Here is a 17,763-nt window from a genome sequence, read left to right as displayed (position 1 = left end):
GTGTGTGTGTGTGTGTGTGTGTGTGTGTGTGTGTGTATGTAGCAGCGCTGTGTGTGTAGGTATGTAGCAGAACCGGGTGGGTGTGTTTGTGTAGGTAGCAGAGTGTGTGTGTGTGTGTATGTATATGGAGCAGAGCTGAATGTGTGTATATGTATAACCAAAAAAATACAGCTACACTCTGAAATGCTACAATATGTGAACACATGTGAAATTGGAATTGAATTACCACTATAGAAACAGTTATAAAAAAAAAAAAAAAAAAAAAAAGGTACTTAGAGCACAAATTGGCCAATTCATGAGAGCCCAACAGCCAGTGACAAGGCATCTCTCTTTGTTGGGACCATAACCTTATATACCTCTACTCAGGCTGAAAGTCTACAATTTAAAGGGCAGGCAGGATCCAGCTCTAATTAGAAAATGCCCCAGGCTGGTGGAGGGAGTGCGCAATCAGAAGGCAGGACTAGAAATATAAAAAAAACTGAGCCGCGTGTGGGTGCGTAGCAGAGCCGCGTGTGTGTACGTAGCAGAGCCGCGTGTGTGTACGTAGCAGAGCCGCGTGTGTGTACGTAGCAGAGCCGCGTGTGTGTGTGCATAGCAGAGCCGTGTGTATATAGAAGAGCCATATGTGTGTGTGTACATAGCAGAGCCGTGTGTGTGTGTGTGTGTGTGTGTGTGTGTGTGTGTGTGTGTGTGTGTGTGTGTGTGTGTGTGTGTACGCGCGACTGTGGCAGAGCTGGACGCGTATGTGTATTTGTATGTACAAATGCTGCAGAGAAACACGCACACACTATACATGTAAATGTTATATACATACATATACACATATATAACTTTTTTATGTGGTAAGCTGACATTTTTATTGATCCAATTTGGCGCACTTACAAGCTTTATATTGCGTTTTTGTGGGAGGTGCGGCAACTGACAAAACAGCATTTATGGTATTTTAATCATGTTACACGATCAATTTTATTGCCCAATAAAAGTTTGAAAAAGTAAACTAAATAAAACAAAACAATGATATAATTGTGTATTTCCCCCCATTATCCAGTACATTATGTGGCAAAACTAATTATGTAATTTACAACTATAATTCGTACTGCGAAAAAAAAAAAAAACCCTTATGTGTCTGTGTCAATAAGGAAAATATAACAGTGATGACTCTTGGAAATAAGGAGGAAAAAAATAAAATAAAAAAACAAAAAAAAATAAAAATGTGCTGCAGCAGGAATGGTTAGTATTAAGGACTCAGAGAACACCGATTTCTAGGATTGTGAATACAATATGGTGGAAGGGGCTGGGTACTGAGCAATTCTACCTTGTGCATGCCGCCACTGCATAATGGCAATATCAAACTGCAGCCTGAAGGCGGCGCTGTCATGTATATACAGTGGAACCTCGCTTAACGAGTAACCCAGTTAGCGAGTATTTTGCCTAACGAGCAAGGCTTTCTGTAAATTTGTAACTCTGTTTACGAGAAAGCTTTGCTGGACGAGCAAAATACTCACCGCACACACTTCCGGTTCCGTACATCCACCGCGCTCTTACAGTCCGCACAAACGCACACAAACAAACACGCACGTACACACATACAGTATTATGCTCACCTTACCTTCCGTTCCATCACCGGCCTCATGGTTCTTGTAGTTTGCCGGTAATGTAATGCTGATGTGTATCGGCATTCGGCAAGCATTGCGATGAGGCAGGACCTTCTGCTGTCAGCCGCTACTCAAAGGCAGCGCACTGGCCAATCAGAGGCAAGCGGCTCCTGCCTTTGACGTCAGCGCTCTGGAAGTGGAAGTTCCTCCCTCGTCTTGATGGTTACTCGATACACAGCCCGTACCGGCGAACAGCAAGTAAGGTGAGCATAATGTGTGTGTGTGCTTGTGTGTTTGTACGTGTGTGGAATGGCACAGTAGGGGACCAGGATGGGACATTTAACAAGTTGTGGAACAAATTGTCTGCATTGCAATTATTTCCTATGGGAAATCTTGCTTTGCTGAACGAGTAACTTGGTTAACAAGCATAGTCCCAGAACGGATTGTTCTCGCTAAGCAAGGTTCCACTGTACATTTATAGAGCTCCAATTACCAGCAGTATCCGTCAGCTCCCCCTAGTGGTGGCTGTGCACAGTCAGAATTATTCAGTTTGGGAAACTGCAGGTAAATAGATCATCAGTCCATATAAAATTATTCATGTGGGGCAGAACTGGTTTTCAGTAAGGAAATCTTTTCACAGTCGATGGTCCATGGGGAAAAGAAAAATGCAAATAGATTCTTCTCTAGAAGGAAGAAACCACAGGATTTGAGAGCCAATCTTGGTAGCCTTACCTGGGCCGTAGGAAATATGGGCACGGCAAACTGAAGCAAGCCTTGTATCTGGATCTGCATGGTGGTCAGCGACTTCTGGAAGACGTTCAGGGCCTGGAAGGAGGGATCAGTGAGTGTAAGGGTTAGGCAGCCATGAAGTAACGCAGCATCCTGGGACGTACCTGCTGGAAGGGATTCTTCAGACTCTGGCTGCAGTACAAGTAATAATGGACGACTTCTGCAAAGATAAGACACAATACATGGTTACTGGGCATCACGGGTGCCCGGCTATGGCCGCTCAGGGGGCAAACGTTACCTGCACTGATCTGATCTTGCGTCATGTTCATGATGAATTTGTCAGGTGCCACGCAGAAATCGCTGGTGCCCTACAAGACATTAGGGGGTTAACAGCAGCCTCAAGTAGAGCCTTGCCCTCTTAAATCCAGATGCAGAAATGGTCAAGAAAGCTAAGTGCCGACCCAAATGGTCGTGCCACCCAGCTTACCCTGAGGGCTGAGGACCAGCCAGCTCTCCTGACAAGTCTGCTTCAGCAAATACGTATATACACTCTGTTAATCCTCCTGGAAATGCATGAAAGAAAACAGACCTCTTGGTTTTATCACTCTCCTTGGCAATAGAGTACAAACTCTACAGTCAACATTGATTGAACAGTGTGGGGATATAGGGTGACAGCAGCAGCTTTAAGTGTTGCATCGTTCTTCTGTTATTCTTCCTGGTCTCAGTTCATAGTGGGGTACCACAGGGGTCAGTATTGGGCCCCCTTCTTTTCAACATATTTATAAATGACCTTGTTGGGGGCATGCGGAGTAGAATTTCAATATTTGCAGATGATACTAAACTCTGCAGGGTAATCAATACAGAGGAGGATAATTTTATATTACAGGGAGATTTATGTAAATTGGAGGATTGGGCTGAGAAGTGGCAATTGAAGTTTAATGTAGATAAATGTAAGGTCATGCACTTGGGTAGAGGAAATAACATTTATGATTATGTACTTAATTGTAGAACACTGGGTAAAACAGACACAGAAAAAGACTTGGGTGTATGGGTGGATGGTAAACTTCACTTTAGTGGACAGTGTCAGGCAACTGCTGCCAGGGCTAATAAAATAATGGGATGTATTAACCCCATTACGACCGCGTTACGTTTTAAAACGGCACTAAAAAAGGGTACTTATTCCTTTCTGCCGTTTTAAAACGGCGGTCGGAAAAAAGGGTCTAGCGCCCCCCAGAGTCAGAAAATTTCCGGGGTCTCAGCTGCCGGGGGTAGCCGAGACCCTGGAGATCATGATTCGGGCCGGTTTTTCCGGTCCCCGCTCACCTGATGACCGGTATACACCGTATACCGATCATCAAGTTATAGTAAATGACCGCGCCGGTAAAAAATCATTTATCTCCCATCTGGCATGATCAAACATGCCAGATGGGAGATAAATCTTTTTCCCGGTTCCCTCCGGTCCCCTCGGTATCCCCAAAGTGCCCCCCCCGACCCCCAACCCCCTCCCGAAAATCCAAGATGGCCGCGCGCATCGGAGAGCACAGCAGCGCGCCGGCCGCATTTACAGTGTTCCTATGGTTTCTGTCGTATGTGCCATAACACATACGACAGAAACCTGCTCCCTAGGCCCTGCCGGGTCCCCCCCTACCCCCCCCCTGGTGTCCCCCGGTGTCATACATACCGGAGCGCTGATCCCCCGCGGCCCCCTCCTCCGGCTCCTTCTCTGCAGACTCCGGTCACATGTGCCGAGCAGATGACAGCTTCCTGTGTTCAGAGACGCTGGCTGCTGCTCAGCACTGTGCAGCTGTGACCCGGGGAGGGTGGGTGCAGATTCTTTGCACCCACTCTCCTCAAATGGAGGGTCTGCCCTCCTAGAAAATGGGGGATACGTTCCCTGAACATGCCCCCCATATTCTAGAAGGTCCAGAGGCAACGTGGGACATCCAAATGGATTATAGTGGATTTTTTTTTTCTTTTCAATAAATTGGTCAATCAGGGAATGTTTTGGGGAGTGTTTTTTCAAATAAATTTTTTTTTGTTGTCAATTTTTTTTCTTATTACTGTCAATTAGTTATGTCGGGTATCTGATAGACGCCGTGACATAACTAATTGCTGGGCTTGATGCCAGGTGACATTACACACCTGGTATCAACCCCATTCATTACCCCGTTAGCCAACGCACCAGGGCGCGGGATGAGCTGGGGCGAAGCGCCAGAATTGGCGCATCTAATGGATGCGCCACTTCTGGGGCGGCTGCGGCCTGCTATTTTTAGGCTGGGAAGAGTCCAATAACCATGGCTCTTCCCATCCTGAAAATACCAGACCCCAGCTGTCAGCTTCACCTTGGCTGGTGATCTAATTTGGGGGGACCCCACGTTTGTTTGTTTTTTTAATTATTTATTTATAAATAATTAAAAAAAAAAAAACAGCTTGGGGAGCCCTCCAAATTGATCACCAGACAAGATGAAGCTGTCAGCTGTGGTTTGCAGGCTACAGCTGTCTGCTTTACCCTAGCTGGCTATCAAAAATAGGGGGGACCCCACGTCATTTATTTTAATTATTTTTTTTTTTTTTGGGCTAAATACAAGGCTAGGCATCCTTTAGTGTCACATGAAAGGCACTAAAGGGCGCCAGCTTAGAATATGCAGGGGGGTGGGACGTTATATATGTTTGACATCTATCCATTCATCCACTGTAGCATTTTACGCTGTGTGCCCACAATCAGGGTTTGCAGCGTTTTGGGCGCAGAGTGTTTTCCCTGCGTCCATAACGCTGCGTTGTGCAGTAGAAGCACAGTGGCAGGATTTTTAGAAATCCCGTGCCCACTGTGTTTCTTTTCTCCGCAGCATAAACCGACCTGTGGCGCAGCTTCCCGAGCCTCAGCATGTCAATTTATGCTGCGGAGATGAGTGTTCTTTGCAGGTAGAATAGAACTAAAGTCCACAGCAGCCTGAACCCAACTCGTGGGCATGGGCAGCTGCGTTCTCCCGTGGACAACACTCACATTTCTGCAGGAGGCTGACACTGGGTACTAGACGCCGTGTCGCTGGATCATGGCCACATAGCCTAAAGGCTACTTTACACGCTGCGATATCGGTCCCGATATCGCTAGTGTGGGTACCTGCCCCCATCTGTTGTGCGACACGGGCAAATCGCTGCCCGTGCCGCACAACATTGCGGAGACGCATCACACATACTTACCTGCCCGGCGACGTCGCTGTGACCGGCGAACCGCCTCCTTTCTAAGGGGGCGGTCCGTGTGGCGTCACAGTGACGTCACTGAGCGGCCGCCCAATAGAAGCGGAGGGGCGGAGATGAGTGGCCGGAACATCCCGCCCACCTCCTTCCTTCCTCATAGCGGCCGGGAGGCAGGTAAGGAGAGGTTCCTCGTTCCTGCGGCGTCACACATAGCGATGTGTGCTGCCGCAGGAGCGACGAACTACATCGTTACTGCTGCAGTAACGATAATCGAGAATGGACCCCCATGTCACCGATGAGCGATTTTGCACGTTTTTGCAACGATGCAAAATCGCTCATCGGTGTCACACGCAGCAACATCGCTAATGCGGCCGGATGTGCGTCACCAATTCCGTGACCCTAACGACTCCGCATTAGCGATGTCGCAGCGTGTAAAGCCCCCTTAACAGTGAGAAATTTGTTGCTACAGCAACATTTTTGTGAAGTACCTGTGGATTCAAAATGCTTACTATACTCCTGAATAAAATCCTTGAGGGGTCCAGTTTCCAAAATGAGGTCACTTGTGGGGGGTTTCTGATGTATAGGTACCCAAGGGGCCCTGCTAATGTGACATGGTGCGCGCAATTTACTTCAACTTTTCCAAAATTCAAATGGTGCTCCTTCCATTCCAAGCCCTCCCATTTATCCAAACAAAGGTTTTTGGCCACATGTGGGGTATCCCTGCGCTCACAAGAAATTAGATAACAACCTGTGGGGTACACGTTTTGTTGTTGCCTCTTGAAAAAGTGAAAAATGTGTCGCTAAATCAACATTTTTGTGAAAAAAATGAAAATTTCAATATGGCAACCTAAGCTTATCAAATTCTGTGAAGTATTCGTGGATTCAAAATGCTCAATATACACCTAGATTAAAGCCTTGAGGGGTCTTATTTCCAGAATGGGGTCACTTGTGGGGGACCTCCACTGCTTAGGCACCTCAGGGGCTCTCCTAATGCAACATGGCGTCCGCTATTGATTCCAGCCAATTTTGCAGTCAAACTGCACTCCTTCTCTTCTGAGCCCTGTAGTGTGCCCAAACAGTTGATTTCCACCACATACAATATATCAACAAACTCAGGAGAAATTGCGCATTAAATTTCATGGTGATTTATTTCCTGTTACCCTTGTGAAAAAAAAAGCTACCTGGTTGAAGTAACAATTTTGTGGTAAAATTTTATTTTTTTATTTTCATGGCTCAACGTTATAAACTTCTGTAAAGCACCTGGAGGTTCAGGGTACTCACCAAACATCAAGATAAATTCCTTGAGGGGCCTAGTTTCCAATATGGGGTCACTTGTGGTGTTTTTTTGCTGTTTACGTACCTTAGGGGTCCTCCAAATGCGACATGGTGCCTGCAATCTTTTTCAGCCAAATTTCCTTTCCAAAATTCAAATATTGCTCCTTCCGTTCCAAGCCCTCCCATTTCTCCAAACAAAGGTTTCAGACCACAAGTGAGGTATCACCGCGCTCATAAAAAAGTGGGTAACAAACGTTGGGGTCAAATTTTTGGAATTACCTCTTGAAAAAGTGAAAAAATTGATGCTAAAGCAACATTTTTCAGAAAAAAATGAAAATTTTCAATGTGACAACGTAACGTTATCAAAATCTGTGAAGTACTTGTGGATCCAAAATGCTCACTATACCCCTAGATAGAAGCCTTAAGGGGTCTAGTTTCCAAAATGGTGTCACTTGTGAGGGGTTTCTGCTGTTTAGGTACCTTAGCGGACATGTAAATGCAACATGGTGCCCGCAATCTATTTCAGCCAAATTTGCTTTCCAAAATTCAAATATTGCTCCTTCTGTTCCGAGCCCTCCCATTTGTCCAAACAAAGGTTTCTGACCACATGTGGGGTATTGGCGTGTTCATAAGAAAGTGGGTAACACGTTTTGGGGTTCATTTTGTTGTGTTATTTCTTCTAAAAGTGAATAAATTTGGGGTAGAGCAACATTTTAGGTAAAATTTTATTTTTTGCTTTTTTCATTCCACTTTGCTTTAGTTCCTGTGAAGCACCTGAAGGGTTAATAAACTTCTTGGATATGGTTTTGAGTACTTTGAGGGGTGCTGTTTTGAGAATGGTGTCACTTTTAGGTATTTTCTGTCACTTAGGCCTCTCAAAGTCACTTCAAATGTGATATGGTCCCTAAAAAAATGGTTTTGTGAATTTTGTTGAAAAAATGGGAAATTGCAGATGAACTTTGACCCCTTCTAACTTCCTAACCCCAAAACATTTTGTTTCAGAAATTGCGCTAATGTAAAGTAGACATGTGGGAAATGTTATTTATTAACTGTTTTGTGTGACATAACTCTCTGGGTTAAGGGCATAAAAATTAAAAGTTTGAAAATTGCAAAATTTTCAAAATTTTCATCAAATTTCCGATTTTTTTCACAAATAAAAGCAAAAAATATCGTTCTAAATTTATAACTATCATGAAGTACAATATGTCACGAAAAAACAATGTCAGAATCACCGGGATCCGTTGAAGCATTCCAGAGTTATAACCTCATAAAGTGACACTGGTCAGAATTGCAAAAAATGGCCTGGGCATTAAGGACAAAACTGGCTTCGTCCTTAAGGGGTTAAAAGAGGTATAAGTGTTCATGAAAAAAATATAGTTCTACCTCTGTACAAGTCACTAGTGCGACCGCACTTAGAATACTGTGTACAATTCTGGTCACCGATATATAAGAAGGACATAGCTGAACTGGAGAGGGTGCAGAGAAGAGCGACCAAGATTATTAGAGGAATGGGTGGGCTGCAATACCAAGACAGGTTATTAAACTTGGGGTTATTTAGTCTGGAAAAACGAAGGCTTAGGGGGGATCTAATCACAATGTATAAACATATGAGGGGACAGTACAGAGACCTTTCCGAAGATCTTTTTACACCTAGGCCTGCGACTGGAACACGGGGGTATCCTCTACGTCTTGAGGAAAGAAGGTTTAATCATAATCACAGACGAGGATTCTTTACTGTACGAGCAGTGAGATTATGGAACTCTCTGCCGCATGGTGTTGTAATGAGTGATTCACTACTAACATTTAAGCAGAGCCTGGACGCCTTTCTTGAAAAATTTAATATTACCAGTTATGTATATTAGATTTTATGACAGGGTATTGATCCAGGGAACTAGTCTGATTGCCAAATGTGGAGTCAGGAAGGAATTGTTTTCCTCATTGGAACTTGTTTGCCACATTGGGGTTTTTTTGCCTTCCTCTGGATCAACATGTTAGGCTACGGGCTGAACTAGATGGACTTAGAGTCTCCCTTCAACCTTAAAAACTATGATACTATGATACTATGAAATAATTCTAACCAACTTGAGATTTGGGTGTTACTATTGAACATGTCGATTAGGCACGTCTCTACGGTCACAAACTGCTCAACACACCCCTTAACAAGGAGAAACGGAACATCTGGGTGTTATTTTCCCTCCCCCCAAAATATTTCTAGGATGAATAACTGAGGAACAAAACGTCTTAAGAAAAGTTGGCAAAGAATTGATCATTTATGGGAAATGCAAGTAAAATCGAACAATTCTGGGGCATTTTTTCTGAAATGATGCGTTGTGCTATTCCTCACAGAAATCTATGAATAAATAGACAAATGGGCGTTACCAATTATTCCTGATCAATAGGGAAAGTCCCATGTATGAGCTCCAACACTATACTGAGTGGACTCCGGAGCAGAGTCTGCTCAATTCGGGAAGTTACAGCAGACACCGTAATTTAACCTAAAGAGAATTGTGGACTTGCACAAGTCTGGTTCATCCTTGGGTGCAATTTCCATATAACTGAAGGTGGCTTGTCCATCTGTACAAACAATTATACATGAGTACAAACAAGATAAGAATGTCCAGCCATTATAGCGCTCAGTAAGAAGACGCATTCTGTGTACCAGAGATGAACATGCTTTGGTCAGACATGTGCATATCAACCCAAGAACAAAAGCAAAAGACCTTGTGAAGATGCAGGTGGAAGCTGGTAACATTGTGTCATTATCCACAGTGAAACGAGTGCTGTATTAACAAGGGCTGAAAGACAACTCTGCCAGGAAGAAGCCATTACTCCAAAAGAAACAAAAAAAAGTCAAATTAATGTTTGCAAATGCACACAGGAACAAAGACCTTAATTTTTGGAGACATGTTCTGTGGTCTGACAAAACTAAAATTGAACTGTTTGGCCGTAATAACCATCGTGACGTTTGGAGGAAAAAGGGAGAAGTTTTGAAGCCTAAGAGCACCATCCCAATTGTGAAACACGGGTGGTAGCATCATGTTGTGGGGTTGTTTTGCTGCAGGAGGGACTAGTGCTCTTTACAAAATAGATGGCATCATGAGGAAATAAGATTATGTGGCAATACTGAAGCAACACCTCAAGACATCAGCCAGGAACTTAAAGCTTGGGTGGAAATGGGTCTTCCAAATGGACAAAGAAGCATACTGCCAAACCGGTTACAAAGTGGCTTAAGGATACCAAACTCAATGTTTTGGAGTGGCCATCACAAAACCCTGATATCAATCCTATTGACAATGTATGGGCAAAGCTGAAAAGGCCACTGCGAGGAAGGCAACCTGCAAACATGGCTCAGTTACAGCAGTTCTGTCAGGAGGAATGGGCCCAAATACCTACCAACTATGGTGAGAAGCGTGTGGAAGGAGCTCCAAAACGTTTCACCCAAGTCATACAGTTTTTATGGGCAATGGTACCAAATACTAATGAAATGTATGTAAACTTTTGACTTTGCAGAAAGTAATAATAATGCCTTAAATCATTCTCTCTCATTATTTTGGCATTTGGCAAATATACATTTTTGTTCCTAATTGACCTAAAATGGGAAAGGTTAATTCTGATTTCATGTCAGGTAGTAAGAAAAACATGCAGATGTGTCTTTATAGAGAGTGGAGGGAAACGTCTGGTTTCAACTGTATTGTCGGAGCCGGTCCATTTTATACTGACTCCACCAAAATGGACACAGACTCAGACTCCACAGCCCTGGGCAAAATCTCTTTTTTTCCGCCATGACTTCTGTTCACAAAAATAATGAAATAAAAAGAGATCAGAAAGTCGTATGAGCCTCTAAATAACTAAGAGCGGCGGTAAGGGGGTTCTCACAGCTTATACTGTAGCTTTGCTTTTGTTAAAAGAGGGCACAACCCCTTTAGGGTCCCATTGATCACTGGTGGCCTCATCCACAGGGTGAAGAATTGAATTTCCCGTGTGACCGTTGAGGTGTGCTCCTCCTAATGACAATCACTACTCGTTCCTACCCGCCTGTAATTTGGGTAAATCTTTTCTCTGCCTCACAACCATGAAGGAAAGAATCTTATCTGCAAATCAGAAAGAGTCAGGAAAGGCCGGAGCTCTCGAGAAAATCAAGAAATCCAATTATCAACGACTGGAGGAATCAGAAAAAGGCGAAGGCGGAGCTCAGAAAACAGAGGAGAAAGATCACAACCCCCATCAGGGAGATATTCGTTTCCCAGAGGGCAGCAGCAACCATCAGGGCACCTCAGAGCTGGGTATCATGTTCCGGATACACAATGTGAGAGATCTGACTTTGCACATCTGAACTTGACCTCGAGGATGTTAAAAAGGTCTTTAATGTCAGTAAAAAATGTGAAAACGGAATCCTAATATCTTATTTTTAAGCTGAGATACAGTCACTTGAAGTTACAGGCCCCGGAGCCCGAGGCTGCACTACTGAGAGATTCTGATAACACGTCCCCTTCTGATTCTTCTCAGGTGAAGCGTTGTCATGGAGAAGTTGTGTGAATTCAAAATATGGTTTCCATGACAATGAGGCACAAATCAGAAGAGGACACTAGAATCTCTCAGTAGTGCAGCCTCAGGCTTTAGATCTGCAACTTCCATTGATCATATCTCAGTCTAGAAGTCAGATATTTTAGAACAGTTTTCACATTTTTAATGTGCACTATAGTGGCTTTTTTAACTTGTCTTTAATGCCTATGCATGAAATGAATGAGTGAACAATCAAACAGGGTTCCGTACACACTTATAAAGGCAAGACGGCCTGATTTTAGGGGTGGCAAATTGAGCAACCTCAAGGGCTCAGATTTCCTAGCCCGTAATAATTCTAGTACTTTTAGCAGTGCATGGTGAAATAGTTTGGGAATTCATCTGCTGTATTATTCGGATGTTACATACAATCTGGGCACTATATGGCGGTTTTATAAAGGCTGAATATTGCAGTATTTTTTGGGGACTATATGGTAGTACTATGAAGATAGTATTCAGCTCCTGCTTACAACTTGGCCACTATTTGGTTGTATTATAAGGGCTGTATTGTTTTTATACCACATGGCAGTATTATGTAAGTATTATTTAGAGTCCAATATGGGTACTATGTGCTTGTATTATGAAGGATGTACTGTATATGACAATTACTTTTGCACTATATGACTGCATTATGTCTTTTACCTGGATGATGATTTAGGTACTATGGCATATGGTTGCATCATGAGAGATGTATATGACAGTTTTCTAACTGCAATATGTGGGTATTATTTGGATGCTACACATGATTTAGGCAATAAATGGTTGTATTATGAAGGATATATATGGCAGCATTATATTGATGTTGCATTTTTAGCACTACAGCATGTTTTTAGCACTAAGTCTGTATATACCAGTATTCTTTTTGAGACTAAAGGACAGTATGATATGAGAAGTGTTTGAGTGCTGCATATCATTTGTGCACTATAATATTGTGTATTGTGGTTTGCACTATATGGCTGCTTTATGTGGGTAAAATTTGGATGGTGCATATCATTTGTACACTGTAAGGTTGGATATGAAAGGATTATTTTTGCTCTATATGGCTGTATTATGTGGTTATTATTTAGATGCAGTCATTTGGGCACTAAATAGCAGGATATGGCAGAATAGTTTAATCTGCATGTCCACTGTGAAGCCAGCAAAGTCTATGAGAAATCAGAAGTGCTGTGCCCATGTCGCTTATTTTTCCCTTGCGTATATGGTGCAGAAAAAAATAAATCTGCACCAAATACGCAAGGGAAAAAATACTCAACGTGGGCACAGCACTTCTGAATTCTCATAGACTTTGCTGGCTTCACAATGGACATGCAGATTTTGCTGCAGATTTCTGAAAATCTGCATCAAAATTTGCGTCAAAATAAGCAGCGTGGGCACAGGGCCTATAGAGGTAACATATTAGAATGCGGAATATGATTTGGGTATTATCTGGTTGAATTATAAAGGCTGTATAATGTAGTATTGTTTTTCCACTGTATGGCGGCATTATTTTATTTTACTCACTTATATAGCGCTATTAATTCCACAGCGCTTTACAGACGTGATGATCATTATGAGGGTGTTATTTGGATGTTGCATATGATTTGGGTACTATACAGTTGTACATGGCGGTATTCTGTTGACATTATGTGGATGCAGAATATGATATTATAAGGCTTGTATATGGGAACACTGTTTTGGGACTATAAAGCAGTATTATGTGGGTAGAAATGAGTAAAAAAAAAATAATAAAAAAAAATGGCAAAGTGTGGGAGTGGGGGGGGGTTACTTTGCCTGCCCTTTAAAGGGCCATTACTATAATGTTACAGGCTCTTGTAGGGATATTGCAGAAGCAGCTCTGTGGGAATGGCGCTGGAGCTCTAATCAGTTAATTGATAATCTAACTAATGTGTTACCAGCTCAAGGCTTTATGTGTAATCAATACATCTCACCCAGATGGTCCTCGCCATCTCCAGAGGGCGGCCATGACACATGCGGCGGCTCATTACGGCTATGAAGGCTCGTGATTTGTGACTCTGGGGTAACATGATCCACTTAAAGACACAGGAGAAAAATGCTGCCCCAGATGGGGCCGAGTGTAAATCTTATTTATCTACTTGCAGTCATATATAAGGAAATCTTAAAGACAGATGAATGCAATAGACTTGATGTCACCTTAAGTTTATCCGACACATGGGGGGTGATCTGAACGGTATGTATATCTAACAATGGAAAATCTATAATATTCCAGTCCGCACACACTGGTCTTATACAGTTAGGTCCAGAAATATTTGGACAGTGACACAATTTTCGCGAGTTGGGCTCTGCATGCCACCACATTGGATTTGAAATGAAACCTCTACAACAGAATTCAAGTGCAGATTGTAACGTTTAATTTGAAGGTTTGAACAAAAATATCTGATAGAAATTGTAGGAATTGTACACATTTCTTTACAAACACTCCACATTTTAGGAGGTCAAAAGTAATTGGACAAATAAACCAAACCCAAACAAAATATTTTTATTTTCAATATTTTGTTGCGAATCCTTTGGAGGAAATCACTGCCGGAACCCATGGACATCACCAAACGCTGGGTTTCCTCACTCTTAATGCTTTTCCAGGCCTTTACAGCCGCAGCCTTCAGGTCTTGCTTATTTGTGGGTCTTTCCGTCTTAAGTCTCGATTTGAGCAAGTGAAATGCATGCTCAATTGGGTTAAGATCTGGTGATTGACTTGGCCATTGCAGAATGTTCCACTTTTTTGCACTCATGAACTCCTGGGTAGCTTTGGCTGTATGCTTGGGGTCATTGTCCATCTGTACTATGAAGCGCCGTCCGATCAACTTTGCGACATTTGGCTGAATCTGGGCTGAAAGTATATCCCGGTACACTTCAGAATTCATCCGGCTACTCTTGTCTGCTGTTATGTCATCAATAAACACACGTGACCCAGTGCCATTGAAAGCCATGCATGCCCATGCCATCACGTTGCCTCCACCATGTTTTACAGAGGATGTGGTGTGCCGTTCCCTTTCTTCTCCAAAATTTTTTCTTCCCATCATTCTGGTACAGGTTGATCTTTGTCTCATCTGTCCATAGAATACTTTTCCAGAACTGAGCTGGCTTCATGAGGTGTTTTTCAACAAATTTAACTCTGGCCTGTCTATTTTTGGAATTGATGAATGGTTTGCATCTAGATGTGAACCCTTTGTATTTACTTTCATGGAGTCTTCTCTTTACTGTTGACTTAGAGACAGATACACCTACTTCACTGAGAGTGTTCTGGACTTCAGTTGATGTTGTGAACGGGTTCTTCTTCACCAAAGAAAGTATGCGGCGATCATCCACCACTGTTGTCATCCGTGGACACCCAGGCCTTTTTGAGTTCCCAAGCTCACCAGTCAATTCCTTTTTTCTCAGAATGTACCCGACTGTTGATTTTGCTACTCCAAGCATGTCTGCTATCTCTCTGATGGATTTTTTCTTTTTTTTCAGCCTCAGGATGTTCTGCTTCACCTCAATTGAGAGTTCCTTAGACCGCATGTTGTCTGGTCACAGCAACAGCTTCCAAATGCAAAACCACACACCTGTAATCAACCCCAGACCTTTTAACTACTTCATTGATTACAGGTTAACGAGGGAGACGCCTTCAGAGTTAATTGCAGCCCTTGTCCAATTACTTTTGGTCCCTTGAAAAAGAGGAGGCTATGCATTACAGAGCTATGATTCCTAAACCCTTTCTCCAATTTGGATGTGAAAACTCTCATATTGCAGCTGGGAGTGTGCACTTTCAGCCCATATTATATATATAATTGTATTTCTGAACATGTTTTTGTAAACAGCTAAAATAACAAAACTTGTGTCACTGTCCAAATATTTCTGGCCCTGACTGTATGTCTCATTATCCTCACTCATGGCTCTTCATTCAGAAACCTCCCAGCTGCAGTTGCTGGAACTCCCCCATGCTGCTCACATCATACGTCAACACCCAGGGAGGAAGAGAGCAGTTTTATAGTATAACCACAGTATAAAGTGGTGAAATCGAGCAATCGGAGGAACTCTGAACAAGGCCTGGTCATCGGCGCTAGACTAGCCAGGAATTCAGAAACTGACAACCTGCTGGTTTCTCTTGTGTAACGTTGCGGAGAGTATGCAGACAATGGTGAGTTCGAGGAAAAGCAGCCCGATACAGAAGATCAAGCGCATGTAAAGAACTTATCTACAAAAGGGGTCAGAGGACGATGCGAAGAATGGTTGTGATGAAAGAGGTCAGAGGTGGACGTAAAGAATATTTCTGATCAAATGGGTCAGAGAAGGAGGTGAAGAATATTCCTGATGAAAGTGGTCGGAGGAGGAGGTGAAGAATACATTTCTGAGACACCACAAAGCCCCTTTTATTTTTATTATTATTTATAGAGCACCATTGACTCCATGGTGCTGTACATGAGAAGGGGGTTACATACAGAACACATATACAAGTTACAGTAGACAGACTAGCACAGAGGGAAGAGGACCCTGCCCTTCCGGGCTTACATTCTGTAGGATTTCATACAGTATGAGCCCCCACAGTCTCCTAAATACAGTATGAGTGCCCTCATAGCCCCTCTATATAATGTGAGCCCCCAGATAGCCCTTATATATAGTGTGAGCCCCCACATATACATTTGGAACCCCACATAGCTTCCTAAATACAAAATAAGCCCCCACATAGCCTCCTGTATATTTTATGAGGCCGCACATAGCCGCCTATATACCCACGTGGTCAAAATTGTTGGTACCCCTCGTTTAATGAACGAAAAACCCACAATGGTCACAGAAATGACTTGAATCTGACAAAAGTAATAAATTAAAAAAACCTATGAAAATGAACAAATGAAAGTCAGACATTGCTTTTCTGCTTCCACAGAATTTAAAAAAAACAACCCAAAAACAAAAAAAAAAACAAAAACTCATAAAATAGCCATGGACAGAAATGATGGTCCCTTAACTTAATATTTGGTTGCACAGCCTTTTGAGGCAATCACAGCAATCAAACGATTCCTGTAACTGTCAATGAGACTTCTGCACCTCTCAACAGGTATTTTGGCCACTCCTCAAGAGCAAACTGCTCCAGTTGTCTCGTGTTTGAAGGTTGCCTTTTCCAGATGGCATGTTTCAGCTCTTTCCAAAGATGCTCAATAGGATTTAGGTCAGGCTCATAAAACACACTTCAGAATAGTCCACTGCTTTCTTCTAAGCCATTCTTGGGTGGTTTAGCTGTGTGTTTTGGGTATCACCCTGTTGCAAGACCCAAGACCTGCAACTGAGACCAAGCTTTCTGACACTGGGCAGCACATTTCTCTCTAGAATCCCTTGATAGTCTTGAGATTTCATTGTAACCTGCAGATTCAAGACACCCTGTGCCAGATGCAGCAAAGCAGCGCAAAAACATTACACAGCCTCCTCCATGTTTCACAGTAGGGACAGTGTTATTTTCTTGAGATGCTTAATATTTCTGTCTGTGAACATAGAGCTGATGTGCCTTGCCAAAAAGTTCAATTTTTGTCTCATCTGTCCGTAGGACATTTTCTTTTGTGGCCTGTCAACATGTAGTTTGGCAAATACCAGTCTGACTTTTTTATGATTTTTTTTTTTTTTTTTTTACAATAATGGTGTCCTCCTTGGTCTCCCATAAAGTCCACTTTGGCTCAAACAATGATGGATGGTGCGATCTGACACTGATGTTCCTTGAGCTTGAAGTTCACCTTTATTCTTAGAAGTTTTTCTGGGCTCTTTTGTTACCATTCGTATTATCCGTCTCTTTAATTTGTCAGCAATTTTCCTCCTGTGGCCACGTTGAGGGAAGCTGGCTACAGTCCCATGGATCTTACATTTCTGAATAATATGTGCAACTGTAGTCACAGGAACATCAAGCTGCTTGAAGATGGTCTTATAACCTTTACCATGCTTGTCTATAATTTTCTGTCTAATCTCCTGAGACAACTCTTTCCTTCGCTTTCTCTGGTCCATGTTGTGTGGTTTTATTTTTTTTTAAATTCTGTGGAAGCATGATTTTTTTTTTAATTTATTTATTATTACTTTAGTCAGGTTCAAGTTATTTCTGTGATCATTGTAGGTTTTTCTTTCATTAAACGAGGGGTACCAACAATTTTGACAACGTGTGTACAGTATGAGCCCCCCCATAGCTTCCTATTCACATTTCTGAGCCCACACACAGCATCCTATATACAATTATGAGCTACATATGTAAAGCCTCCTAAGTACATTATGAGCCCTACTTAGTCTCATATATACAGTATGAACCCTCACATACTCTCCTAAATACAGTGTGAGTCCCACATAGCCTCCTATATATAACATAAATATAATAAGCCCCACTTAGTCTCCTATATACAGCATGAGGTAAAACACAGCCCCCTATAATCAGTAT

General features: G+C 42.6%; 1 protein-coding gene across 1 annotated transcript in view; it reads right to left on the bottom strand.

Annotated features, from left to right (window-relative positions):
• Nucleotides 1-17,763, bottom strand: part of TTYH2 (tweety family member 2) — a 116,444-nt gene that overhangs the window by 10,578 nt on the left and 88,103 nt on the right. The window contains exons 7-9 of the mRNA XM_075350685.1: nucleotides 2,623-2,692; nucleotides 2,489-2,544; nucleotides 2,328-2,420 (exon numbers count right to left, since the gene is read on the bottom strand). Coding sequence (XP_075206800.1) covers nucleotides 2,328-2,420; nucleotides 2,489-2,544; nucleotides 2,623-2,692 — 219 coding nt within the window. The remainder of the gene's footprint in view (nucleotides 1-2,327; nucleotides 2,421-2,488; nucleotides 2,545-2,622; nucleotides 2,693-17,763) is intronic.

This window comes from Anomaloglossus baeobatrachus, chromosome 5 (genome assembly GCF_048569485.1).
Source record: "Anomaloglossus baeobatrachus isolate aAnoBae1 chromosome 5, aAnoBae1.hap1, whole genome shotgun sequence".
Lineage (NCBI taxonomy): Eukaryota > Metazoa > Chordata > Amphibia > Anura > Aromobatidae > Anomaloglossus > Anomaloglossus baeobatrachus.
Note: the sequence above shows the minus strand (reverse complement) of the source record. Positions and strands in the feature narration are given on the sequence as shown.